Raw genomic sequence first — 25,842 nt, 5'->3', positions numbered from 1 at the left:
AGCATATCCCTTCAAGATTATTTCAAGTTCTAATGATCTTTATTCTTCTGTATCATTTTCTATGTCTTCCCAATTTTATATAATCAGCATGGATTATTTTCATCAGAAAAAGCCCTTATTTTTCAAATCTTCAGGCCTGTTGCTGATCAGGCAGCCCAGGTCCAGAGCTGGTGAATCATTAAAAGGGAGGAGGGGCCTCGTGTTAGGCGGGCAGAGGGGGTTGCGGAAGGAGGGCAGGAACAGGAAAGAAAAGGGAGGAGCTGATGTGTTCTGGGTCCCACAGTTATGGACTCCCTGCGGGGCAGCCAGTCCCCCTCCCAGACCCTGATGCTCCAGGTCAGCCTCCTCCTGGGTGAGTGGCAGATCAGTGGGGGGGGGGTCGTCTCCGGGATGGGTGTGGCTGGGGGAAGGGGGGGGCAGGAAGCAACTGGGAGGGAGGGGGGTGAGCAGTGGGGGCTTGCTGGTTCCACACCCTGATTTCTCCAGACTCTTGAGGGTTGAGGGAGGGAAGGGGGGAACCAGGGCCTGTCCGGGATGCCCTCACATTCCCGAGGATGGGGAAACCACCCTCAAACCTCTCTTAGGGATGACAGGTCTTTGCCCTGCTCTGGGGGCCGAGGCTGAGATCACCAGTGGCTCAGAGTCTCACTTTCCAGATCCTGCTTTGTCGGCGGAGCTCTGACTACAGTCTCAGGCCCTTGTGTGCACCCCTCCCCGCCCCCAGGCTGCTTGAGTCCCGGCTCCCAGCTGAGGAGGGGGTGTGTGCGAGTGAAGGGCCCAGACAGCCTCCCAAGCCCCTGCATTAGGGACAGCTGGGCTGTGACACTGTCCGCAGGGGATTGGGGGTAGGGTAAGGGAACCTTCCTTTCTTATCTGTCTGTGGCCTCTCCATGTGGTTACAGCTGTTTCCAGGCTCTTGTGGGGGAGGGGGTCCCTTGTGAACCAGGCTCTGACTTGGGGGCCTGGACCTGCCCTTGTCCCCACCGCTCCTCACGGTGCAGAGACGGACTGAGCTCTGCAGTCACACCTGCTGGGTCGCTCATTCTGCCTCTGCCACGTATTGGCGGGAAGATTTTAGACAAACTGTGTGGATGCTGGAGAACTGGCTTTACCTTTCTTGCCTTTTTTTTTTTTTTAAGTTTTTATTTATTTATTTGATAGACAGAGATCACAAGTAGGCAGAGAGGCAGGCAAAGAGAGGGGGAAGCAGGTCCCTGCTGAGTAGAGAGCCCAATTGGGGGCTCAATCCCAGGACCCTGAGATCATGACCTGAGCTGAAGGCAGAGGCTTCACCCACTGAGCCACCCAGGCGCCCCTGGCTTTACCTTTCTGAGCTCGGTTGCCCCCACCCGTTGACTAGAAAAATCCCCAAGGCGAGGTGTTCCTTGGAGAGGGAATGGAACAGCGCCCCTTCCAGCCAGAGCCTGACGCGGGACACAGGTCACTCCTGTGTGCGGTGCTACGTGTTTCTCACTTGAGCAGAAACTGGCCAATAGTCCCAGGAAAAGAGGAAAAAGGTCATTGTGTCCTTGTTCCCTAATGGACAGTTTCCCCTGATGCAACAGTTGAAAACTAGAACAGGGTTCCCTTTGGGGCGGGAGGGGTCGTGTCAGCAGAGAGCTCGCTCACTCCCCTGTGCTCCCACCCCGGCCCTCCACACAGATGTGGACACTGAGGGAACCTTTATTTATAACAGCTCAGGACCCCTCGCCCATCAGTGAGAGAAATCACACCACCACGGTCGCTACCCAAGCCAAGGGCGCGAGCACAGGATGTGCAGAGACGAGACGGATCAGGTGCAGGAGCCCGAGAGATGGTCGTCCTCGCAGGTCAACGAACAAATGCAAATCGAACATTCTGGCCACCATTTACCAGTCAAATGAATGCATTTGTGTCTGTGGTGTTGAGTCCAGAGTGCAGTGACAGGGTGGGGACAGGCTCTTTCCTGTCTCTCTGGCAGCTGTTTAAGGAGGAAAAGCTCCTGGGCGGTCCCTCTGACGTGTCAGAGACCCTGAACCATTTCATGCATTGTCCCCCTGAGGCCTGCCGAATCTGCATCTCTTTCCTCTTCTGCTCATAAATGCTGGGGCTTCCTGATTCGGGTCCTGCAGCCTGTGGGGTGGCTGAGCCGGCAGGGAGCCCTGCGGGGGTTCTTGGAGACGCAGGTGGTCCAGGCTGCTCCTCTGCGTCCCCAGAGCTCTGCCACTGTTGAACCCACACACTGTCTGTCCCTGATCTCAGAGCGCTGTGAGTGTGGCAGTGTGAGGACGGCTCTGCGAGTTAGACCCGTGTGTGCTCTGGGCTGCCCAGCAACCACAAGGGCCGGACGTGCCCCAGAGAAGGGGGGCAGGTGTTCCTGCCTTGGCCACGTGGGGGTCACCTTACCTGCTGCCATCGCTGGGAGAGGACGGGGAGCGGCTTGGCCAGATGGCTCTCCCAGGGATGTCCTTTCTGTCCTTCAACACTGACTAAACAAGACTCTTTCCGGGAAACACAACTTGGAGTCAAGCAGATGGTGGCAGGGATGGCTTCATGATGAGCTCACTCTTTTTTTGGTCAAAGCTGACTGAACACATTTGCTACTGTATGTTATCTGAAAGGATAACTTTTAGGGCTTCTGGTGGAGCATCTGACCCTTTATATCAGATGTTGGTCTCAGGGTTGTGCGTTCAAGCCCTTCGTGAGTGTGTAGCCTATTTAAAAAAATATAAAAGGATAGGGGCATGTGGGTTTCTCAACTGGCTAAGTGCCTAACTTTGGTTCAGGTCATGGTCTCGGGGTCCTGGGATTAACCCCCACTGTGGGCTCCACACTCGCTGGGGACTTGGCTTCTCCTTCTCCCTCTGTACATCTACATCCGTTAGCACTATCTCTCAAATAACTTAATAAAATATTTAAAACACCCAAAGGATACTTTTTAAAGCAGTCAAAGAATACGGCATCACACCATCACGTTTAAGTGTAGGTCTCTAAGTCTGGGAGGCAAATTGTGGACGGATGTCTGCACGTGTCCTCGAGGCAGGACACAGGACCGCGGGCAGAAGCCACCAGAGTGCAGAGCTCTTCCCAGACTCTCATGGGATTGGATTCGGGCCTTTTCCTGTGTGTTTTGTGTCTTCCAGAAGGGCACTGGGAGCATGAACGCCGGGAACCTGGAGCCTATAAGGACTGTGGTACCAACGTCTTTCTAGTGGTTTTTCCCAGGCTTCCCGTAATCAGAACTCCATCTCCTTGTTCCTAGTAAAGAGTCTGTTCTGCAGTCTGGGAGAAACCCCTCCGCAAATTGCTTCAGTGTGAGTCAGAAAGACAGACAGACAGACAGACAGACAGGAGTGGGGCGGCTCGCAGACCCTCAGGTGCGCAGGTCACCGGTCCTGCTGGGTGAGCTCCTGCCTCCGTCTTCGCTGCACAGTTGGTCTCTGGAAATTCCCTCAGTCCCAGCTTTTCCAGAGGCCTGGCCACTTGCCGTCTCTTTGATCATGTGGTTCCTGTTCACACCCCAACACAGCTGCCTCATGCTGACACTTTGCTATGAGCAAAAGGCAATCTTACCCACCCCCCAGGGTCCTGTGAGTCTGTTTTGACACATAAACATTCCTTTGGAAAATTCCTTTATCTCTCCCCGCAATATACATGTGGGCAATCATCTCCCAAGCATATGACTCACCAATACACATCTACAGGGTCTCATGTCTAAGGTTTTATGAAATAGTGATAAATGATCTTTTCCCAACAACAGCTCGCCCCCTCAAGACCCTGGAAAACTTGCTTCTAAATTCCTTAGAGACTTAAGCTCTCCCTAACCCCCTCCTGACTTGAAAGTATATAATGGGTCCCTCCTCAGGAGCCCAGTGCAGCTCTTCCCGCCCACGCGTCCTGTCCCTGTGCTTGGATAAAACCACCTTTTTGCACCAAAGACATCTTAGGAATTCTTTATTGGCCATTGGCTTTGAACCTTAATGACTTTCCTAGGTCATAACCCTATACAACGGCACTGAAACAGAAACTGACTCTGCTGAACGTTATACAAATACACCGAACCCTCAGGTGAGAGGGCGATTCTCTGGGAAGCTCATCTGCCGCGAGGACCCCAGAGGGGAGAGAGTGTCAGAGCGGGTAAGCGTCTGTTTGGGAGCAACTCAATGCTCGGTGTGCCTTTCTCGGCCCCAGCCGCCCCCCACCCCCACCTCAGCTGACCCCAGATGGGGGATCATTCCCCGCACCAGGCACCTTTGTGGTTCTTGCATCCCTACTCGGTGTCCTAGAGCCTCAGGCAGTCCTGACGCTGTGTCCCTGCTGCTCAGGTGAGACCCCACAGGTCAGGGTTCAAGGTCACCACACCTGTGCCTCCGCTCAGATGCCAGACAAGCTGTGGTCTGTGCCTCTGAGCACCTGCGGTGACTTGCAGGTTCCCATTGGAATGTTGGTGAGGTTGGAGTCAATGGCCAAGAAAGAATTCTTGAGAGATCTTTGGTGCAAAAAGGTTTTCTTAAAGCATGGGGACAGGGCCCAGGGCCAGAAAGAGCTGCTGCCCTGGGATTTTCAGGAGCAACTATTTATTTACTTCGGGGGTTGGAGGAAGTAAAGATGGGGAGGTTCCAAAAGGACTTCATCTGCTAAACGAGACTCACAGCGTCCAAGCAGTCTTGCTGTTGTCAAACCCGGTGTTTTCCCCCTAGCAAGGCATTGATATTAAAACGGTTGGGAGCTTCCTGCCTCTAGTACTGCCAGTAGGCAGCAGGTTGTAAGGACACTGGCTTTTAGCTCCATTTCCTTCTGACTTCGTTCTCCACATCATCCCCTGCCTGACCAGTTTTGACCCTTACATCTTTTAAGGTTGCTGAGGGAGGGAGATGTGATCTTCTGTGACTTTGTCCTGTTGATTGGGGGCACAGAGATGCCTCTACCTATGGGTCCACAGTGGTCAGCTGGGGGCATTTATATATGAGTCACCAAAGGCAGAGGCAGCCAGTGCATGTACATGGACCTCCCTGAGTAGAAAGGCTGGTCTGTGGGCTGGAAGCTGTGGTCATGAAGGAGTCTGGGCACCGGGCAGGGGGAAACCAGAAAAGACAAAAATAAGGTTAATGCTATAATGAGAGAGAGAAGCCTGACCAAAAAGACCTTTGATACTTAACTAAAAATTTCCTCCAGTCCTTTATTGTCATTTGAAGAGAAATTTGAGGGCGTCCACAGGCTCGTGGCAATAATAAAAAGGCATGTTAGTTTGCTCGTTGGTTTTCCAAGAAGGAGACCCAGGTTTCATTCTGACGTGTGGGCCCACAAGGAGCCTCTGTCTACGTTTACTGCTGCAGGAGTACGTAATACAACCCAATATGGCCCCTTCATTTTGGAGCTAAATCCCCCATTGTGTCAGACACCCGCTCCTTTCATACACCAGCTGTCTGGGGGGCGCATGGGCAGGTTGCTGGTAACCGCCAGCTTGGGTTTAGGGAGGATACGGTTTGCCTGTTCATTCAGAGATTTACGAGTCAACCTGGTCTCGAGTGAATAATTTAACAGTGTGTTATAGTCTCCATCTTTTGATCAGTCTACAGTGAAGAAAGCTTTCTCAGATAGTCACGCAAAGAGATGTAACTCTATTGTTGTTCTGGGGACAGTCCTCATTCCGAGAAGCCCAGCTGTACAACAGTCTTCCGGTTTTCCTGAGTCTCTAGTCTTAAAATCTAGATGTTACGGAAACATTTTATCTCTATAATAGCCCTCGTTTTTATTTTATTTTTAAAAGATTTACTTATTAGAGAGAGAGAGAGAGAGCACAAGCAGGGGGAGGGGCAGAGGGAGAGGGTAAAGCAGGTGTCCCACTGAGCAGAGCGCCCAGCGTGGGGACTCGATCTCAGGACCCTGAGCTGAAGGGGGCTGCTCAAGTGACAGAGACGCCCAGGTATTCCAACAACCCTCATTTTAAATCAGAGATCACAAATCTGGACTAATTCATTTGTGAAACAAGTCCAATTTGAACAAACTTGGCCTAATTATTTATATACACTCAGCAAGAATAGTGATTGATCATATAGATCTTCTGGAAGCTGCTTTGCTGGAACTTTTTATAAGGAATCACTAGGTTGAACTTCTAGCAGCCTCTCCAGACCAAAAGCCAAACCAAGTCTTTGCCGTCAGACGTGCCTACAATGCCTGTGGATGTGCGCAGATTCCTCTTCAAGAGGTCCCCAGCATATCTGGCAGGTGAGGGTCCTGCCACAGTAACATTCTTTACTCACCTGGCGAGGATGCTGGTAGCTCTGTAAGCAAGGTGTTGATGGGGGAAACAAAGGGAAAGGGAATGGAACTTAAATCACAATCCCCTTAGAGCTGGCAGCTCACTGGTAGATCCCTGACATATACAGAGTGCGACCTTCCTCGAGGACCTCATGGCTGCGTCGTGTCTTCATGTATAAAGGAACCTTGTCTTGAAAGCAGCTGGCCCCTTCAAGGTTCTGAAAACCTTGCTTCCAGATTCCCTAGAGACTTGTGCTATCCCTAACCCCACTAATTAAAAAGCATACAGTCAGTCACTGCTCAGAATCCCAGTACAGTTTTTTCTGCCCAAAGGTCCTGTCCCAGGAGCAGGTAAGCGGTGAAGGTACAGACAGGAAGATAAGAGACCCCCGGTTTCCCCAGTGAGGCTCACATAGCGGACTACATGGCCAGGCTCACAGAAATCCCAGATGTGAAGAAATGCTGAGGCGCGTAAAACCAGAGCTAAGGGACCATAGCGAGACCACCTTGTTATGTCTTAAATGTCAGAGACATGATGTCCCGAGGACAGTTACAGCCGGACCACAGGAAATGACCACACTTCAAAGAACAAGTAAACACGGTTTCATCTGTGCCAGAGACGTCAGGATTTCAGTTTCCCGGTCAGTGCTCAAGAAAAGGCTGCTGTTGACAGGCCACAGTGAAACCCATCTGGGACCCTCTCACTCTAGAGAGCGCCCTCTTTCCTTTCTTCTCTCACCTTCCCTTGACCAACTCCCACTTCACTCACCCTTTTGTGTCCACAAGGTTCATTCTTTGACCTCGTGAGACAGGAACCCTGCAATCCTGCGGCAGCGTCAAGCCGGCATTTCCAAGGGGCTCTATTGGCTTCATGCTTCCTAACATCAACCTTAGTTCCTTCAAGCTGTTTGGTCACATCTGAGTCTGTGAATGTCTCTCTCAAACACCAGACTGAAGTCAAAGCCTTGGTAAAATAACTAATATTATAACTAATATTTCCAATGGTGGACAGATTCTTTTTTTTTTTCTAAAGATTTTATTTATTTATTTGACAGAGAGAAATCACAAGTAGGCAGAGAGGCAGGCAGAGAGAGAGAGAGGGAAACAGGCTCCCCGCTGAGCAGAGAGCCCGATGCGGGGCTTGATCCCAGGACCCTGAGATCATGACCTGAGCTGAAGGCAGCGGCTTAACCCACTGAGCCACCCAGGCGCCCTGGTGGACAGATTCTTATTGAACTTAGGCAAATGGCCATCATTGCCATGGAAGAAAGAACACTTACTGAGACCTTTTGAATTTCAGAGGGTTCAGGTAGAGAGAAAGGTTAAAGGCATTCATTTGTTCACAGAGAATACTTCAGAATTACTGCTGTATATCACTGATGACTAAGAGAAAGCTTCCTTAATCTAGAAGAGCAAATATTAGAGAACCAGCAATGTTTTAAACAAGAGTCACACATTGTAATCTTCCCCAGCTTACTTAGTCCCATGTCACTAATTTTTGTTCTGTTTGAATGCAACTTTGAAAAGTTTATTCCAGAAATTCTTACTCATTTTAAATTTATGATTTTGAAGATATCAAAAACCCATATTTGTCAAAAGCCTTTTCTGTTAATTTTAGCTATTCTGACTAGTGTAAGGTGGGGTCTCATTGTGGTTTTGATTTGTATTTTCTTGATGCTGAGCGATGTTGAACACTTTTTTTTGTGTCTGTTGGCCATTTGTATGTCTTCTTTGGAGAAATGTCTGTTCATGTCCTTATCTATTCCTTGACTGGACTGCTTGTTTTACCGTGTTGAGTTTTATAATTTCTTTATAGATTTTGGATACTAGTCCTTTATCTGATAAGACATTTGCAAATATCTTCTCCCATTCTGTAGGTTGTATTTTGGTTTTGTTGACTGTTCCTTTGCTGTGCAGAAGCTGTTTATCTTGATGAAATCCCTATAGTTCATTTTCACTTCTGTTTCCTTTGCCTTTGAAGACGAGTCCAGCAGGAAATTGCTGCAGCCAGAGTCGAAGAGGTTGCTGCCTATGTTCTCCTCTAGGATTTTGAAGGACTCCTGTCTCACATTTGAATCTATCATCCATTTTGAATCTATCTTTGTATAGGGTGTAAGAAGATGGTCCGGTTTCTACATGTGGCTCCAACAATTCACCATTTGTTGAAGAGACTGTCACCCCCTCCCCCCACCCGCCCCCAACTGGATATTCTCTCTCGCTCATCAAAGATTAGTTGGCCATAGAGTTGAAGGTCAATTTCTGGGCTCTCCGTTCTGTCCCATTGATCCATGTGACTCGGTTCCAGTACCATGCTGTCTCAATGATCACAGCTTTGTACTATAGCCTGAAGTCTGGCATTCGGATGCCACCAGTTTTGGTTTTCTTTTTCAATATTCCTCTGGCTATTGGGGGTCTTTTCCACCCATACAAATTTTAGGATTATGTTTTCCAGTTCTCTGAAAAATGTCGATGACATTTTGATAGGGATTGCCTTCAATGTGTAGATTGCTCTAGGTAACACAGACATTTTAATAATATTTATTCTTCCAATCCCTGAGAATGGAATGTTTTTCCATTTCTTTGTGTCTTCCTCAATTTATTTCATAAGTGTTCTGTAGTTTTTGGAGTATAGATCCTTTACCTCTTTGGTTAGGTTTATTCCTATGTACCTTATGATTTTTGGTACAATTATGAACAGGATCAATTCCTTAGTTTCTCTTTCTTCTTTCTCATTGTTGGTGTATAGAAATGCAACTGATTTCTGTGTATTGGTTTTATATCCTCCCATTTTGCTGACTTCCTGAATGAGAACCAGCAATTTTGGGGGGGAGTCTTTTGGATTTTCCACATAGAGTATCATGTCATCTGCAGAGTGGGAGTGTGACTTCTTCTCTGCCAATTTGGGTGCCTTTTATTTCTTTTTGTTGTCTGATTGCTGAGGCTAGGACTTCCAGTACTATGTTGAACAACAGTGGTGGGAGTGGGCATCCCTGTCAGGTTCCTGACTTTAGGGGAAAAGCTCTTAGATTTTCCTCATTAAGAATGATATTCACTGTTGGCTTTTCATATATGGCTTTTATGATATTGAGGTATGTTCCCTCTATCCCTATATTGTGAAGACTTTTAATCAAGAAAGGATACCGCATTTTGTCAAATGCTTTTCCTGCATCCATTGAGAAGATCATATGGTTCTTGTCCTTTCTTTCATTAAATATCCTTTCACTTATTAATGTGGTGTATCACATTGATTGATTTGTGGATATTGAACCATCCATGCATCCCAGGAATAAATCCCACTGAATTTTTTCAGTGGTGGATAAATTTACTCAGCAATGAATAATCTTTTTTTTTTTTTTTAAAGATTTTATTTATTTGACAGAGAGAGATCACAAGTAGGCAGAGAGGCAGGCACAGAGAGAGAGAGAGAGAGGGAGGAAGCAGGCTCCCTGCTGAGCAGAGAGCCCGAGGTGGGACTCGATCCCAGGACCCTGAGTTCATGACCTGAGCTGAAGGCAGAGGCTTTAACCCACTGAGCCACCCAGGCGCCCAGTGAATAATCTTTTTAATGTACTGTTGGTTCCTATTGGGTAGTATTATGGTGAGAGTTTTGGCATCCATGCTTACCAGGGATATTGGTGTGTAATTCTCCTTTTTGATGGGGTATTTTTCTATTTTTGGGATCAGTGTAATGCTGGCCTCATAAAATGAGTTTGGAAGTTTTTCTTCCATTTCTATTTTTTTGAACAGCTTCAAAAGAATAGGTATTAGTTCTTTAAATGTTTGGTAGAATTCCCCTGGGAAGCTATTTGGCTCTGGATTCTTGTTTTTTGGGAGTTTTTTGATGACTGCTTCAAACTCCTTACTGGTTATGTGTCTGTTCAGGTTTTCTGTTTCTTCCTGGTTCAGTTGTGGTAGTTTCTATGTCTCTAGGAATGCATCCTTTTCTTCCAGATTGTCAAATATGCTGGTGTATAGTTGCTCATAATATGTTCTTATAGTTGTTTGTATTTCCTTGGTGTTGGTTGTGATCTCTCCTCTTTCATTCATGATTTTATTTATTTGGGTCCTTTCTCTTTTCTTTTTGGTAAGTCTGGCCAGGGCCTTATCGATCTTATTAATTCTTTCAAAGAACCAGCTCTGAGTTTCATTGATCTGTTCAACTGTTATTTTTTTTTAAATTTTTAAAATTTATTTTCATTATAACAGTATTCATTATTTTTGCACCACACCCAGTGCTCCATGCAATCCGTGCCCTCCCTAATACCCACCACCTGGTACCCCGACCTCCCACCCCCCGCCCCTTCAAAACCCTCAGATTGTTTTTCAGAGTCCATAGTCTCTCATGGTTCATCTCCCCTTCCAATTTCCCCCAACTCCCTTCTCCTCTCCATCTCCCCATGTCCTCCATGCTATTTGTTATGCTCCACAAATAAGTGAAACCATATGATAATTGACTCTCTCTGCTTGACTTATTTCACTCAGCATAATCTACTGTTATTTTTGTTTCTATTTCATTGGTTACTGCTCTGATCTTTATATTTCTCTTCTCTTGCTGGGTTTAGGCTTTCTTTGCTGTTCTTTCTCCAGCTCCTTTAGGGGTAAGATTAGGTTGTGTACTTAAGACCTTTCTTGTTTCTCGAGAAAGGCTTGTATCACTATATATTTCCCTTCTAGGACAACCTTTGCTGCATCCCAGAGGTTTTGAACTGTCATGTTTCCATTTTCATTTATTTCCATGAATTTTTAAAATTCTTCTTTAATTTTCTGGTTGACACATTCATTTTTTAGTAGGATGCTCTTTAACCTCCATCTATTTGTGTTCCTTCCAAATTTTCTCTTGTGATTGAGTTCAAGTTTTATTTTTATTTATTTATTTATTTTTTAGATTTTTGTTTATTTATTTGACAGACAGAGATCACAAGTAGGCAGAGGCAGGCAGAGAGAGAGAGGGGGGGGGAAGCAGGCTTCCTGCTGAGCAGAGAGCCCGATGCGGGGCTCGATCCCAGGACCTTGAGATCATGACCTGAGCTGAAGGCAGAGGCTTTAACCCACTGAGCCACCCAGGTGCCCCTGAGTTCAAGTTTTAAAGGACTGTGCTGGACCCAGCGCTGTGAGCTCTAGACAAGGACAGCATCTAAGCAAGCTGCTTGCAGCTTTGCCCCCTCATCTGTGAAATTGGAGAGACTCCTTTTCTTGTAAACATGCCCGTGATATGATGGGACCACAGGTCCTACAGCAGCGTAATGCTTGTCCACTTTTTCTTCCCCATCTCAGCTATCCCCTCACCAAGCTTCCAGACTGTGGACAACCCCAGCATCTCGCACACCCTGGAAAGGACTGTGGGGACATCTGTCCAGCTGAAGCTGACCTCCTCCTTGTACCCGAATGTCCGAGAGATTGAGTGGAGTTGGCATTCTGAGACTGAGAAAGAAGGGATCCTGGTGTCCTGGAAACTTAATGCCACTCCTGACTGGTATGAGCTGGAGGAAAAATACAGGAGCAGCTTCTCTCTGCCAGAGCTGGCAGTTTTGAGCATCAGGAATCTCACCACGGAAATGAGTGGATGGTATACAGCAAGGATCAAATTCCACACAGGAAAATCCCAGAAGGAAGTCTTTAAACTCTGTGTATATGGTAAGGGGAGCCCCAGTCAGTATTTCCAACAAGCACTTTATCTCAAGTAAGTTGGCCTAAACAGGTTTAAAAAAAAAAAATCAAATCTTCTTTAGGAGTATTTGCATCTCTTTTGATGCCCTAACCCTAAAAACTAAATTCTAAAGATGTCACCTTAGGAAAAAGTAGCTAATATGCCTTAAAAAGTATTAAACAACACAGGAAATGGGGGAGGGGCAGGAAGCCATCCAAAAGGGTGACATAAAACTATCTTCTATTGCAAAGTATTGCACAGCTGATGATCAGAATACAAACTTGTATCAGAAACGCTCTTAACCAGTTATTTCAAAAACTAATATAAAAACTCTTAAGTGACCCAAGAAGTTGGCAGAAATAAAACAAGAAACTAGGACATCAGCCCAGTGAGGAGCAACTCTGGGATGCAGACCAAGGGTTAGAACTCCGCATTGGGTAAAACCCTTCCCACTGCCTGACCTGCACTCGTACGAGGAGGACCATGGGACGCAGCCCGGTCCTAGACAAAATGGAGGTGCGGAAGGAGACACAGGCCTGGCGCCCGAAGCTCCCAGGCCAGTGACGATGCCCTCCCCCCAGGAGCAGGGAGCTGGGTAGAGAGGGCAGGGGGAGCAAGACAAAAGGAGAGGGGCAGAGCCCAGGGTGTCTACCCAACCCAACTCTCTCGCATCTGTCCCCTGCTCAGGGCACCACAGCAGCCTCCTCACAGTCTCCCCTGCCCCTGGTCTTCCCCTCAAAAATCCCCCTTCACCTGATTGCTCTGTTGAGCTTTCAGAAATGCAGGACCCTCCTGTCATTTTCCTGCCTACAGCCGGCCTACTCCTGCCCTTACTCCCCACAGGATCAATGGCCCTCAGGAGAGGGAGTCTAACCCGCCCAGGATCTGCTCCCTGGATGTCCCGCTGTGTTTCCAACACTTCTCCTTGTGCTCCGCTCCCATGTGCTGCCCTCCACCCTCCCTGGCTGCCCAGTCTTTCCTCTTTCCTGGATGCTGGGGACTCTCAGCACACTACACATCTCTCACCCTCTCTAGGCAAATGCTCCTGTTTCCAGCCCTCTCCTGGACCATCTTTCTCTCTGCCTTGCACTGGAGCAACAGCGTGTGGTCTGCTGTCCCCTGACAGCCCCATTGCTGGCCCTGCCCTCTGTGGCCCCTGCCCACGGCTCCACACAGTTCCCAGCAGGCGTCCTGCAGGCATCAGCAACAAGTAAAGGAACCCTACAGAGACACACTTAATTTTCCTGGGAGTTTTGATTCTCCAAGCTTGATTTACAGTCCCTCACCTGTTGAAAAGATGCTATAACAAACATTCATACAAACCAGCTGATGAACAAATTCATTCCCAGAGGCAGAAGCTTTCTAAATACCTGAGTGTGCTTCCTAACACTTTGTATATTCTGTTTGGTTTTATATTTAAATTATTACCTGTTAATCAGTTCAGGTATTTTAAAGAAGCTACTTTAAAGTATTATTTTCCCTAGTCACATGTGCTATGAGTTTTGGGAAGGTTGAAAGTTTGTATTTTTACTAATTCCCTGATCAGGGGTTGGCAGATTTTAGCCATCAGTCAAATCTACTGGATATCTGTTTTTTTTTTTAAGATTTTGTTTATTTATTTGACAGAGAGAGATCATAAGCAGGCAGAGAGGCAGGCAGAGAGAGAGGAGGAAGCAGGCTCCCTGCTGAGCAGAGAGCCCGATGCGGGGCTCGATCCCAGGACCCTGGGACCATGACCTGAGCTGAAGGCAGAGGCTTAACCCACTGAGCCACCCAGGTGCCCCTGCATGTCTGTTTTTATAAGTAAAGTTTTATTGGAACACAACCACATCACTACACTTGTATGTTGTATTTGGCTGCCTTCTCCCTATAGTGGCCAAGTTATGTAGTTGTGACCAAGACCATATGGCCAGTGAAACCTTACATATGTACTATCTGACCTTTAGCACTAAAGTCTGCCTCCCCCACCTGGACCCCACTGTTGACACAGCAGATGCGTGTAGCTTGTAGGTTATTATGGGAGTTATAGAAGGTAATGGAAAGTGCTTGGAGCTGTGCCTGGGAATATCCACCTGCTCCCAAAATGCTAATTACTTTTTTCTTTTCATTTGTTAATGGAGTAAATTCCACTAATAAATTTCATAATTATACTGTCCTTCTATTCCTGCAACAAATCCAACATGATCATGATGTGTCATGTAATATTATTAGCCAACATTTAATTTAAGAATATTAAGTTCTCTGTGTATGATTGACTGTAACCCATGGGTTAGCAGGTATGTTTGTCCTGTGTTGGGCTTGGGCTTCTCCTCGTCTGATCTGAGTGGTAAAGCTGACCTATACTCTCACACCCTGACAACCTTCTGACTTTTCTAAGCTGGAACACCGTCTCTAACACAGGAATGCTCTTTTCCTTGGCCATCAGGCAGTGCTCCCGCCCAAAACTGTGTGCCCTTCACACCCATGATGAGGACAGACCGTTAGACACCTTCCCAATATCTTCTAAGTCAGGGTTCTTGCATCTTCTTACTAGAATTTTGATCACTTCACTTTCCTAGGAAGGCATTACCTCACCTACATCTTAAAATTTATTAATGTGTTTCTTAAATGGTGTTTCCCTTTAATTTTCAATGTTGTTTCTTATCTGTATTTATGCCTTGATCTTCATTCCTAATGACAATTATGTAGAACTTCAACTTTTTATTCAGACCTCAGTGTTTTGCTTTTGATTGGTCTATTTTTATTTAAATCAACTTTTGATTTTGCTGGTTAATCTTCTTTATCGTCATCCGTGCACAGAAGTCAGGACTACGTCTGACCGCAGTGAGCCTACAGCTGGCTGCCACAGGCTGAAGCAGGTGGGGTCTTGCTCTGGAACAGGAAGTCAGGCGACGGCAGAGGCTGGGGTCCGCCGTCTGCTCAGCGGGGTGCCGGGCTCCCGGGCTGCCCCATCTTTCTGCTCCACCGTCCTGGGCACCGGGTCTTGTCCTCCTGCTTCGTCCTCATGGTCCCGGATGGCTCTGTCCACAGACACCAGCCCACACGGAAGATGGCCAACGAGAGAAGGACGAAGGCCAAAGTCTGATGTCGTGAGGCTCTGTCTCTGCAGGACTGAAGACCCTTCCTCCCATTCAGCACAGGTCCTTACCTCGGGGTCAGCCCTGGGGCAGCTCTAGGAACACTGGACGTCATCCCTGAGCTCTCTAGAGTGTGGGCTGGCGAGCCCAGGACAGACAGGGCTGCGGGGCTGAGTGTGCAGGGAGCCATGTGCCAGGCTGGCCAGGGGCTGTCCTTGTCAGGGTGACTCGGGCTCCTGCCTTCCCTCTCGTCTGTGGGGGCCTGTCGCCCACAGGGAAGAACTCCTCTGCAGGAAGCGTGCATTGGGTCATTGGCCCCGGGATTTCCAGCTGTGTTTTGGTTTGGATTTTCTGGTCTGCTTTCTGATGTTTCTCCATCTCCAGGCTCTATGGTGAGGACCACAGGAATTTACACTCTGTGTAGGGCCGTTTAGTGTTTTCTTTCTGAATCTGGATTCAGTCTGTGTGACTGTTGTCATACCTGCCATCATGTTGCTGATGTGTCCCCTGCGGGCGATTTTCTGTCTCTGTCTCTTCAATCTCTCTGTCATAGGTGATGGGACGAGCACACAGCGGCAGGAGCGGAGTGGGAGTCTTGGGTGTGCAATGGGGGGCGTCATGCCCACAGATGTAGCTCAGGTTTACCCAGATGCAGCTTCTCTGTCCTCTCCTAATCTTGATTCACCATCGTTTATATCTTCTTCTTGCCTTTTGTTGAATTGGTAGAGTTTTTCGTCCGTCCAAACATCTCTAGTATTTTGGTAGTTACAACCCCTTGTATTCTCATCCTAGTGGATACTTAACTTAAATATTTACTTCAACATTTAACGTTCATCAGTATTTCTCTTTAAATAAAAAAAGAACTTCTTTTAAAAAATTAAATTTATTTATTTTCTGCATAACAGTATTCATTATTTTTGCACCACACCCAGTGCTCATGCAATCCGTGCCCTCTCTAATACCCACCACCTGGTTCCCCCGACCTCCCACCCCCCGCCCCTTCAAAACCTTAGTTTGTTTTTCAGAGTCCATAGTCTCTCATGGTTCACCTCCCCTTCCAGTTTCCCCCAACTCCCTTCTCCTCTCCATCTCCCCTTGTCCTCCATGCTATTTGTTATGCTCCACACATAAGTGAAAAACAAGAACTTCTAACATGTTTCGCCTTGTGTTCTCAACTCCTTTCATGTTGTTTATTGTATCCTTGAGAACAGATACAATTATTATAAGTATAATCATCATGTGTAAATATAATTATAGAGTTATTGGGGCATCTGGGTGGCTCATCGGTTAAGCTTCTGATCCTTGATTTCTGCTCGGGTTATGGTCTCATGGTAATGCGACTGAGACCTGCCTCGGCCTCCACACTCAGCATGGGGTCTGTCTGAGACCCTTCTCCTCGCTTGTGCTCACCCACTTTCTCTCCCAACTAAATAAATAAATAAATAAAGTAAATATTTTTTTTTTTAAAAAGAATTATATCCATCATGATTACTGGATTGCATAGAAATAGAAGAGCTCAGGGCTCATCTGAGAGATGAGGGCCTCAGCTCTCTGCCCTGGGCTGGGAGTCAGAACCCCTGGGCCAGGGGCACTAGGAACCCCCCGGAGCTGGGTCAGCTGGTGACTGTGCTGGTTCCCTTGTGTGTCCTCCAATGCTGACTCTCAGTTTCTCTTTTGCCTCCTTCTATGCCAGAGCCCATCCCCCACCCCCAGATTGTGATTCATTCATCATCCAACCAGGCAGGCTGGTGCAATGTCAGTCTGGAGTGTGGGACCCCAGGAGCCACAGAGATCTGGACAGTGACCTGGCTGAGTGAGGGGCTCCCCAGGGAGCTGGAGGAGAGAGAGGCTCTGGGGCCAGCCCCCAGCTCCAGGAATCTAAGCCTGAGCCTGCCCCTGAGCCAGCTCAATGGCCCCCTCACCTGTAGGGTCAGCAACCCCGTGGATGAGAAGAATGCAACCTTATTCCTGCAGAACATCTGTCTGTGGAAGGGTGAGTGGGGTCTGCTGGGAAGCGCTGGCAGAGAGCAGGGCAGGGGCAGGACTGCGGGGACTCAGGGAAACCGACGGGACAGAGGAGCACTGGGAGGGGGTCTCTGTGGAGCAGCTAGAGACAGATACAGGACCACACATTCATTCTAGAACTTAAACCAGTACCTGCAGACTGCTGAGTCTCCCAGGATGTACCTGTGGGGCTCATGTGGGCACCCCTTTCCAGCATCAGGGAGCCTGGGACGCTGACCTAGTTAGCAGAATGCAGGCAGGGGAGGGGAAGAACTTGGAGGACAGACCAAGGACCTGAGGGCACCCCGCCCCCAGCCCTGAAATCTCAAGTTCCAGGTCTGGATGCTCATAGCCCTTTCGTGGTTATAAATGCTGTTTTCTCGCTGTGTGGTATACGTGACCTTTCTGAGGATGGTTGCCACCTCCGAGTTCATAAACCACAGTTCAACCGTCCTCTGAGCCGTGTGAGCCCCTGTGGTCATCACACTTCCACGTCAGCGTCAAGGGACCCCTCGGCCATGCAGAAAGGGAGTGTATACAGTAGTGCATGGTAGGTGAGGGAGCCCCGATGCCATGAAATACCAAATCCCCTACTTCCCCAGAGCCACAGACAGGAACAAAGGATGTGAAGAAGGTCAGTAATTGCTGCGGCTGTCCTGCCCCCCCGCGGCCTCCTCCTGTCCCCCCGCGGCCTCCTCCTGTCCCCCCGCGGCCTCCTGCGCTCCGGTGCCCCCGCGGCGCTCCCGGCCATGTCCTTACTCAGCCGCCCGGCGTGGAACCTTACACGGGGGCTGAGTGCTCGCCGTGGACGGGGAGGAGGGAAGACGCAGGGGACAGTGAGACAAGCCCCCACCGAGGGACCTTCCAGCGCCGTGGGTGGGGGCCCCGCCACTTCCTGGCTGTGTGATTCCGGACAAGTCACTTAATTTCGGGAGCCTTTCTTTGAGACAGGTATTAATCAGGTCCGCTTCATAGGGTCGTTTAAGCTGTGTGACACGGAGCTCATCAGTAAGTATCAGGTAACAGTTCATGGTCGAGGAGTGGTCTGTTTGCCGACACGAAGCCGCGTGACGGTCGCAGAAGTTGAGGCAAATGTAAGCTCTATGGTTCCCGTATGAAAGGAAGAAAACCCCGGAGTAGTTGCCGCAGGACTCGGGAAAGGCGTCGCCGAGGAGGGAAAACCTGAGCTGGACCTTGAAGCGGGAGCCGTTTTCGTGTGGCGGCCAGACCACAAGGCAAAACATGGGCTGACGTCAGGCGGCCCCGGAACCTCTCATCCCCTTCCCTCCTAGGCTGGTCCTCGCCTGGGAGTCCGCCAGGGGAGGACAGGGCCAGGCTGCAGGCACGGGCGGCCCCTGCAGCTGCTGGGAGCCTCTGAGGTCTCTGGGCAGGAGGGACAGGCAGCCTGGCACGAGGCCCCCGGCCGGTGGGCGGGAACCTGTCGGGGCTGCAGCAACGTGCACTTAGGACGCGGGCCCCGAGCCATGGGGTCCGCCTCCCCCGTCACCTGCCTCATGTGCCCCATAGGGATGCACCTGACACTGGTCTTTGCTGGCAGGTTCTCAGAGCAAGTGGCTTTGGAGAGGCGTCTTGTTCACAGTTCTGATGCTGTGCCTGGCCTGCGGAGTGTGCATCTTAGTGAGGAAGAAGATACAGTCCAGGAGGGGTAGGTGCTAGCGAGAGCCTGAGGGGAGCTCTGGGGGAGGGCAGTGGATGGAGGGGATCCCAGGAGGGGCCGGGCTGGCAGACGGGGCTTACTGACCTCGCCTCGCCTTGCCTGTGAATCATCTGGGTAGAAGGCTGGGGCCGCGCGGCACCGAGGGTAGGGGCTGTGTGCACGTCCAGACGGGAGGGGGATGGACGGCAGGGATCGATGGCCGCCCCACCCTGGGGCTGGCGAGGGGTCACCTCAATCCCACACGCCCTCACTGTGCGTGCTGTGTACAGGCAGGTCTGCTCTGCTGCCCACAGAGCTGGGCTCAGCAGCGGTGCCCCAGGCCCCGCCCACAGAGGAACCTGCTGGCCTGCAGACTGCAGGGGCCCACAGCCACAGTCCTCTTGACGTGGAGATCAGCCTCCTGAGACACCCCAAGGTGGGTCCGAGGGAACTGAACCTGGTCCACCAACTGGTGCCCAGAGGCTGTGAGTGCTGGCTGGTCCAGGGTATCCGGCGGCTCTTCCGGCTCTGGGCCGGTCCTTGCTGTGGATGCTGCGGTTGCTGTGTCTGGAACGGCGAGTGAAGGGTGGGGGCCACGGACGGGGCGATGCCTCGCTCCTATGCACACAATCTCATTGGGTCCTTGCCACCACCCGGGGAGGAGGGATGGCGGAGCAGGCGCGGGAAGGAGGTAGGCCCGGTTAGGTGTGTGACTGACCCGAGCGCACGCAGCTTGGCAGGGGAAGCAGCAGGAGAGAACCCAGGCTGCTCTGGAGGGGCTCACTACGTACAAGCTCAGACTCGAGCCCTGGGGAGAGGCAGGGGTGTAAGTGGTTGCCCGTCAGGTGGGACCTGTCGTCCGTAGAAGACCCAAAGCAAGCAGGAGTGGGGTCCACTAGCAGGGCCTGGAGGCAGGGGAGACCCAAGGTTCTGAGGCGCATCAAGAAAGCCGCCTCCCCTCCCCCCCACGGTATCCATCCCCTCCCTGCCTGAGATCCTGTCATTAATGTCTCCTTTTGGGGTAAAGGCTTTGTTGCCCTGCTGTGAGTCGCCCCTGGGACAACATCTCACGTGTTACCAGCCCCCAGTTAGAAATGGTCACAGAAGGCCTGATTCCACGACGGGAAGGCCTGGAGGCAGGAGGAGCCCGAGGGAGGAGGCGCCTAGAGCCCTGCCCTGGAAACCGCGGGTTCTCATACTGAGCTCGCATCAGAAACACAAGGAGGGCTTGCCAACACCCCCCTCCCCACCCAAGCTGCTTCAGTGGGTCCAGGGCAGACCAGAGGCCTTGTATTTTGAACACGTTCCCAAGGGATGGCCCCCCCCTTTGGGAGCCACTGGACTAAAACTGAACAGAAGGAAAGCAAAGAGAAGCGCTGTGTGGACCCCTTAGAGCCGCCAGTGGCCGGGTCCTCTCCTCTCCCATCCTTTGATTTTGCCAAAGCGAGACACGTCTGGATCGTTGACCCACACGGACCACGAGGACCTTAGAAATCCCCTGGCCCTGTCCCAGCAGTTCACAGTGGGGGGGGGGGAGTGGGATCCAGAAGGAACACTGAGAAGGACATGGACGGGAAACCATGGTGGTACCAGGTAGAACGGGGCCGCTTTGTTTCCAGTTGAGTGTGCTTTGCCCTGTCCCCAACTGTCTCGGGGCCGCAGCACTGCGGCTTTCCTTCTCATCCCCTCTGAGTCATGTTCCCATCTGACATGGGCCACAGGGGGCTCAGGAAGTAGTTCCTTGAGACCCAAGCACAGGAGGGAAGCAATGCGTGGTTTGGGATAAAGAAACAAATCAGCTGACCTCTGACCCAGACCCCAGCTTTGCCCCCTCAGTCTCTCTGCCCCTGGGGAACTTTCCAGCCTGAAGAAGACTCTTTTCGTCCCAGGACACAGGGAGGAAAGCAGGGAAGAGAGATGACGGGGGCGTGAAGGAGCATGGGATCAGAGTCGGGAGAAGGGGCGTGAGGCTGCCGTGCTGACTCTTCTCCTTCAGCCTTACAGAACTACTGCCTGGGCTGTTTCTTCTTTTATAAAATGCGGGTTGGGGGAATACCACCTTTATCTGCCGCTTTGCAGTTTTTCAAAGCACTTTTGCAATGAGAGTTGCCAAAGTGAGCTGCAAATTTGTCCAACTGATATTTAATGAGTGTCTACTCTATCCCAGAACCGTTCTGATCTGGAACACAGAGGTCAACAAAACAACAAAACATCCTCGGCCTCAGAGAACCCACATTCTAGGTTGGGTGAGGGGAGAATGGCAAATAAAATAAGTAAGCAAAATGTGAAGTCTTAGGGAATGATGCGTGTTCGGGGAAAATGTAGCCGGAAGAGGGCGGGGTGTGCTATTAACTAAGGCAGTCGGGGAAGGGAGACCAGAAAGTGAGCAAAATAGGGGTCTGATGGGTGATGGGGAAGAGAGGGGTAGCACCAAAGGGAGAGGACAGAGATGCTGCAGTGTTCAAGAGGGAGGTCTGCATGAAGCTACGTTTTAGGGTTACAGGGGTTGCGTCAAGAAGCACACGAAGCAGAGTGAGTTGACTGACCTCTGCGCCTGGTTCTTTGACGTTGACCACGAGCACCCTTAAACTCTGCTTGAATCACAGAATGACATGGAGAGGGAGAGCTGCCATCCCCCTAAGCCCGAGTGCAGCCCAACCGTCTACACTGTCTACGAGAAGGTCCGGATGAGCCGAATGCGCCAGAAGGACACCTAGGTTAATGAAGACGTCGAGGTATGAGGGGCCTTGGCAAGACCTGCCCCACCTTACACTCCACCCAGGGTCCCAGAAATCCCTCCTTAGGTAGAGCTAGGACAAGACCCCAGGTCTTCCTGATGTGCTCCCCCACCCCAAGATGGCAGAGCAGCACCACGTGTCCCAGGGCTCCTCACCAAGGTCTTCTCACCTCACGGGTGGGGAGCTTTGACCACGTCGCTTGAGCCTTCAGCAGGACGGGCTGATCCCTGGGCGGGCGGTCAGGTTTCTGACCTGTGACCCACTGACCCCCGTGAGGAAACGCCCGTAGTCAGCCAGGACCCGAGGACACACGTCTGGGAACAGAGATGCTTTCCCAGAATTGGGCGGGCCTTGAATGGAGGATTTCCAGGATGTCACTGCTCAGCCCACCCCCAAGAACAGAAGAGGGATGGCCTGGACTGTAGAAAAGCAAGAGCTGCTGAGATAAAGTTCAGGGTCAGCTTCAGCACGGGGGGAGGGGCAGAAAGGAAGGAAATAATTTTTGAGCTCCATCACCTGCAGGCTTATTGTAAGCACCAGACATGCACTAGCTCAGATCTCTCAAAATTCAAGCAATTTATCAACCCTGTTAAAAAAATTACCTAATGCACATAAATTGGAAGAAAGTCAAAGGCACGTCTCCTTGAATTTATCTTTCATCAGTTGCAAATGGGATCCTGTTCCTGTTGTATCTCCTAATTAGTTGTTACAATAACGCATCCACAACACGTACTGCCACATCACTAAGTTTCTCTACTGTCTGAAATAGTTTTTCATTCGATCCCTTCGAATTTCTGGGCAAAGAACCATATTAATGACAAATAATTAGAATTTTTCCTTCTTTCTTTCCGATTTTTACGCTTCATTCCTCTCCTGTGTCTTGATGCTGGTGAACACCCCCCAGTGTTTAATAAGAGTGACTCTGAAGCTCATCCTTGTGTTCCGAACTTATTGCAAGTGATTCAAGGGTGTCCCTGTTAAGCATGATGTTTATTGTAAGGTTTTGAAGGCATGTCTAAAAAGTATGTCCTTAGTGTTACTTTATGAAGAATTTTGCCATGAAGAAAATGTTAGAGTTTCTTCTTTCCCTTTTATCATCCATGATGATGTTATCCAGTTTTCCTGTTTTTCCTCTGTGAATAATACATTAATAGATTTCCTCCTATTGAACTGTTCTTATGCTACTGGAATAAATCCCAGTTGCTGTATTATTTTCTTAATGTGCTACTGTCTGATAATATTTTCATTTGGGGTTTTACATCATTATTCATAAACAAAATTGTCCTGTGTTTTCTGTGGTTTACTTTGTTAGTTTGGTATTTGTATTATGCTTATTAGGGGTTCCTTCTATCTCCACTTCTTGTAATAATTCAGTAAAAATTTGCTTTGTAGTCCCAAAAAAGAGTCCTTAAAAAAAAAAAAAAGAATTCTTGGGGCTCCTGAGTGGCTCAGTTGGTTGAGTGTCTGCTTAGGTCATGATCTCAGGGTCCCAGGATCAAACAACAAGTCAGAATCTAGCTCCCCGCTCAGTGGCGAGTTTGCTTCTTCCTCTACCTCAGCCCCTCTCCCCACTCACACTCTCTCTCAAATAAATGAATCTTTTTTTTAAAGATTTTATTTATTTATTTGACAGAGGGAGAGAGATCACAAGTAGGCAGAGAGGCAGGCAGAGAGAGAGGAGGAAGCAGGTTCCCTGTCGAGCAGAGAGCCTGTTGTGGGGTTCGATCCCAGGACCCTGGGATCATGACCTGAGCTGAAGGCAGAGGCTTAACCCACTGAGCCTCCCAGGCACCCCTCAAATAAATGAATCTTAAAAAAAATTAAAAAAAGAATTCCCATTACCTAGTATCAATTTAAATTACTTTTATTGTAAATTAAAGATCTGTAAGTATGCAACTATGTAAAAATGTCTTGTGCTTATAGTTTTTATATTATAAACTAAAACTATGCATAAAGTAGTTAAAAACAAAGCAACAAAATAACAAGCAATGGTTATGCAAACTAGTACTCAAACCCACAACTTTAATGTTACATGATGGGTGTTTTTGTTTTGTTACAGTGATATCATTAATATTAGGATTATAGGAAAGCACTGTAGCTTCACATCAGCCTCTATATTTAATTTTTAACACTTGAATACAAACAATGCTATCTCATATGAGTTTGTTGTATAACACTTGATTAAAGTCTTTGTTTATGAGTTCAAGCTGGTCAATGTGTCATCCTTTAACCAAAACTCCACCGGGTGGCAATGGATAGGTCTGTAAATTGTTTCATTCACCTTAAAAAAAAAATTAGCACCGCAGCACCGATAAAATCCCCACCCCCTACATACCTCTCTCCTTACTCCTGGAATCATAGAACAAAAAGTTTTTTCACTGAGTATTTGCTGCCACAGTGGGTGTTTATGACACTCCTGCTAATAACCTTCTGTAAGGGGGTGCTGCAAAGACAGATGTCTGTCCCTGTTTGTACATCAGATTGGCCCTGGGCGGCCACAGAGCAGGAACTTTGGAATAAGACCTCCTGTTTGATAGGTGTTGTGGGGCAGAAGAGGGTCAGTCTGCCAGGTGCTGATTCAGTGAATGATCGAGTCACCAAAATGATCGAATCTATGTTTCTACCAGAAACTTCTTTCTTTTAGCTATGTATAAAGCTTAACATCTTCTATAGTGGATAGAAGAGTTTAAACAGCTTTGGAAGGTTTCCATAGTTCTAGTAAATGGGTTTCCATCCTTTCTCCGAGGAGCTCCCTAAGCAAGGGTGGATGTTTTCCTACCTGGCTTCTTGTAGGGGAAGGAGAAGTTAGTGGGCGGACAGCCTGGCTTGGTGTGCCCTGCACTGGGGAGGCTGGGGGACACAGAAGGACCCTGAGGCCAGGGAGGACATCTGAAGACAGAACCCTGGAGTTCTCACTGGCTCTCTTAATCTGTCAATGCAAATCACCATAGACTTTATCAGTAATTGATGAAAATGAATATTTGATAAGTTTAGCAAATTCAGCAAATAGCGTGTTCAATGATTTGCTCATTTAGGAGTAAATTGGTTCTAGATGAATTGACCTTTGGGCAAGTTGTTGTGAACCTTATAGCTTAATGGAGAAGACATGAGGTTTGGGGCTGAGCTGCCTGTGTGGAAACCTCACACACTTCCTGGCTGCCTACCCCTGGGCAGGGACCTGGCTTCCGTGGGGCTCTGTCTCCTCATGCAGAAAAGCGGATCATCAAAGGCCTTCCTGCACAGACCTGCGGTAAGAGTCACCTGTGAACACCTTCCTGGTGCTCATAGAGTGCCGGAATGGTGAGGGCTCTGTGTGGGCTCCTGGTGCCCCTTCCTGTACCTGGGGATGGCCCTTCCCCCAACCGTCTGTTCTCTTGTGAGATGCTCCAGCATTAAAGCAAACCCGGCCCCTGGGAGCACCTTTGCTATAAGGTGGCCGCCTGCAGGATCCAGGAATGTACAGATTCATGTACAGACTATCTGAGCAAGAGCACGAGATAAAAATGTTCTCCCAGCCCACGCTAGCCCTTGACCACACCAGTTTGAGATCTACCCAGCCCACGCTAGCCCTTGACCACACCAGTTTGAGATCTACCATTCTAGGAGCCGCAGAGCCACACAGGAAAGGCAGCAGACAGAGGAGCAAGTGTGGTGGAGGGGGAAGCCAAGCCCATGAACCACAAGGACGTCAGGCCACGTCATTGGCCCAGGCTGATAGGGGGAAGCGGGGGAGGAGAGAGAAGGAACAGAAGCCCTGAGGGCCTTCCTCATGGGACCTCATGGGTGGGAATACCCTCCTCAGTAGAGACGGTTTCTCTGTGGCTTTCCCAGAGCTGGGCAGCTAGAGCACACAGGGTTCTGGCCAGCTCAGGCGCCCCTCCTACCCTTCCAGGCAGCTGTGAGATGGGCACAGAGCACACGCCATCCTGTCTGGTTCTCTAACTCCCGTGCTGAAAGCTCCATGGCCAGAAGACAACATCACAAGGAATCCAGATACACATGTTTGTTAAGCAAAATGAACAGAAGTCCCCCAAAGACACGAAAGCAGAAAAAAGAAAAGGAAAAAACCTAACAGGGACCTACACACAGATGGGGGCTTTCCAAATATAAGAAAGAAACAACCATTCCCCAAAGACTAACTGAAGCCAGAGATGAAAGTTGAACAAAGACATTGGAGTGTGATGGGGAGGGGGAGGGCTAAGAGAATAACTAGGGAGAAAGTGGCTCTTTGGCAGAATTTAAGAATGCAAAGAACAGAATCCGATCGGCACGACAAGAAGGCAGGTCGTGATGCGGAGGAAAGAAAGAGGAAAGCACGCAGAACGGAGAAGAGCAGTATGGGCTGGCAGCGGAGACGAAACAGAAAACTTGGTCCCTGGAGAGAGAGAGAGGAGGAATGTCTTCCCCACCATCCATCTCCTCCCTCGGAGCCACTGTTCTCACCAACAGAACCCGCCTGGCTCAGCAGCTGCCCTGGCT

General features: G+C 49.3%; 1 protein-coding gene and 1 long non-coding RNA gene across 7 annotated transcripts; one reads left to right on the top strand and one right to left on the bottom strand.

The window, feature by feature from the left end:
* Window positions 1-180: 180 nt before the first annotated feature.
* On the top strand, window positions 181-22,399 carry LOC101687331. 6 transcript variants are annotated; one of them, XM_045086691.1, is made up of 8 exons: window positions 253-352; window positions 1,697-1,829; window positions 11,515-11,874; window positions 16,658-16,957; window positions 18,527-18,634; window positions 18,916-19,061; window positions 21,232-21,360; window positions 22,268-22,399. In XM_045086691.1, exons 2-7 carry the CDS (start codon window positions 1,814-1,816, stop codon window positions 21,340-21,342), a joined length of 1,041 nt encoding a protein of 346 aa, XP_044942626.1. In that variant the 5' UTR covers window positions 253-352; window positions 1,697-1,813; the 3' UTR covers window positions 21,343-21,360; window positions 22,268-22,399. The 6 variants fall into 6 exon arrangements, with proteins under 6 accessions (XP_012904456.2, XP_012904455.1, XP_012904452.1 ...); XM_013049001.2 differs by lacking the exon at window positions 1,697-1,829 and having other exon boundaries at window positions 198-336; window positions 18,940-19,061; XM_013048998.2 differs by lacking the exon at window positions 1,697-1,829 and having other exon boundaries at window positions 201-336.
* On the bottom strand, window positions 18,298-22,272 carry LOC123393740. Its single transcript, XR_006608561.1, has 3 exons — window positions 21,533-22,272; window positions 18,504-21,338; window positions 18,298-18,415 (listed from the first exon to the last, which is right to left on the bottom strand). It is a non-coding gene; the product is annotated as an uncharacterized LOC123393740 (long non-coding RNA).
* Window positions 22,400-25,842: the final 3,443 nt, after the last annotated feature.

This window comes from Mustela putorius, unplaced genomic scaffold (assembly GCF_011764305.1).
Source record: "Mustela putorius furo isolate JIRA1106 unplaced genomic scaffold, ASM1176430v1.1 tig00000997_pilon_pilon_pilon, whole genome shotgun sequence".
In the NCBI taxonomy this organism is placed as follows: domain Eukaryota; kingdom Metazoa; phylum Chordata; class Mammalia; order Carnivora; family Mustelidae; genus Mustela; species Mustela putorius.
This window is presented reverse-complemented; position numbering and strand designations above follow the sequence as displayed.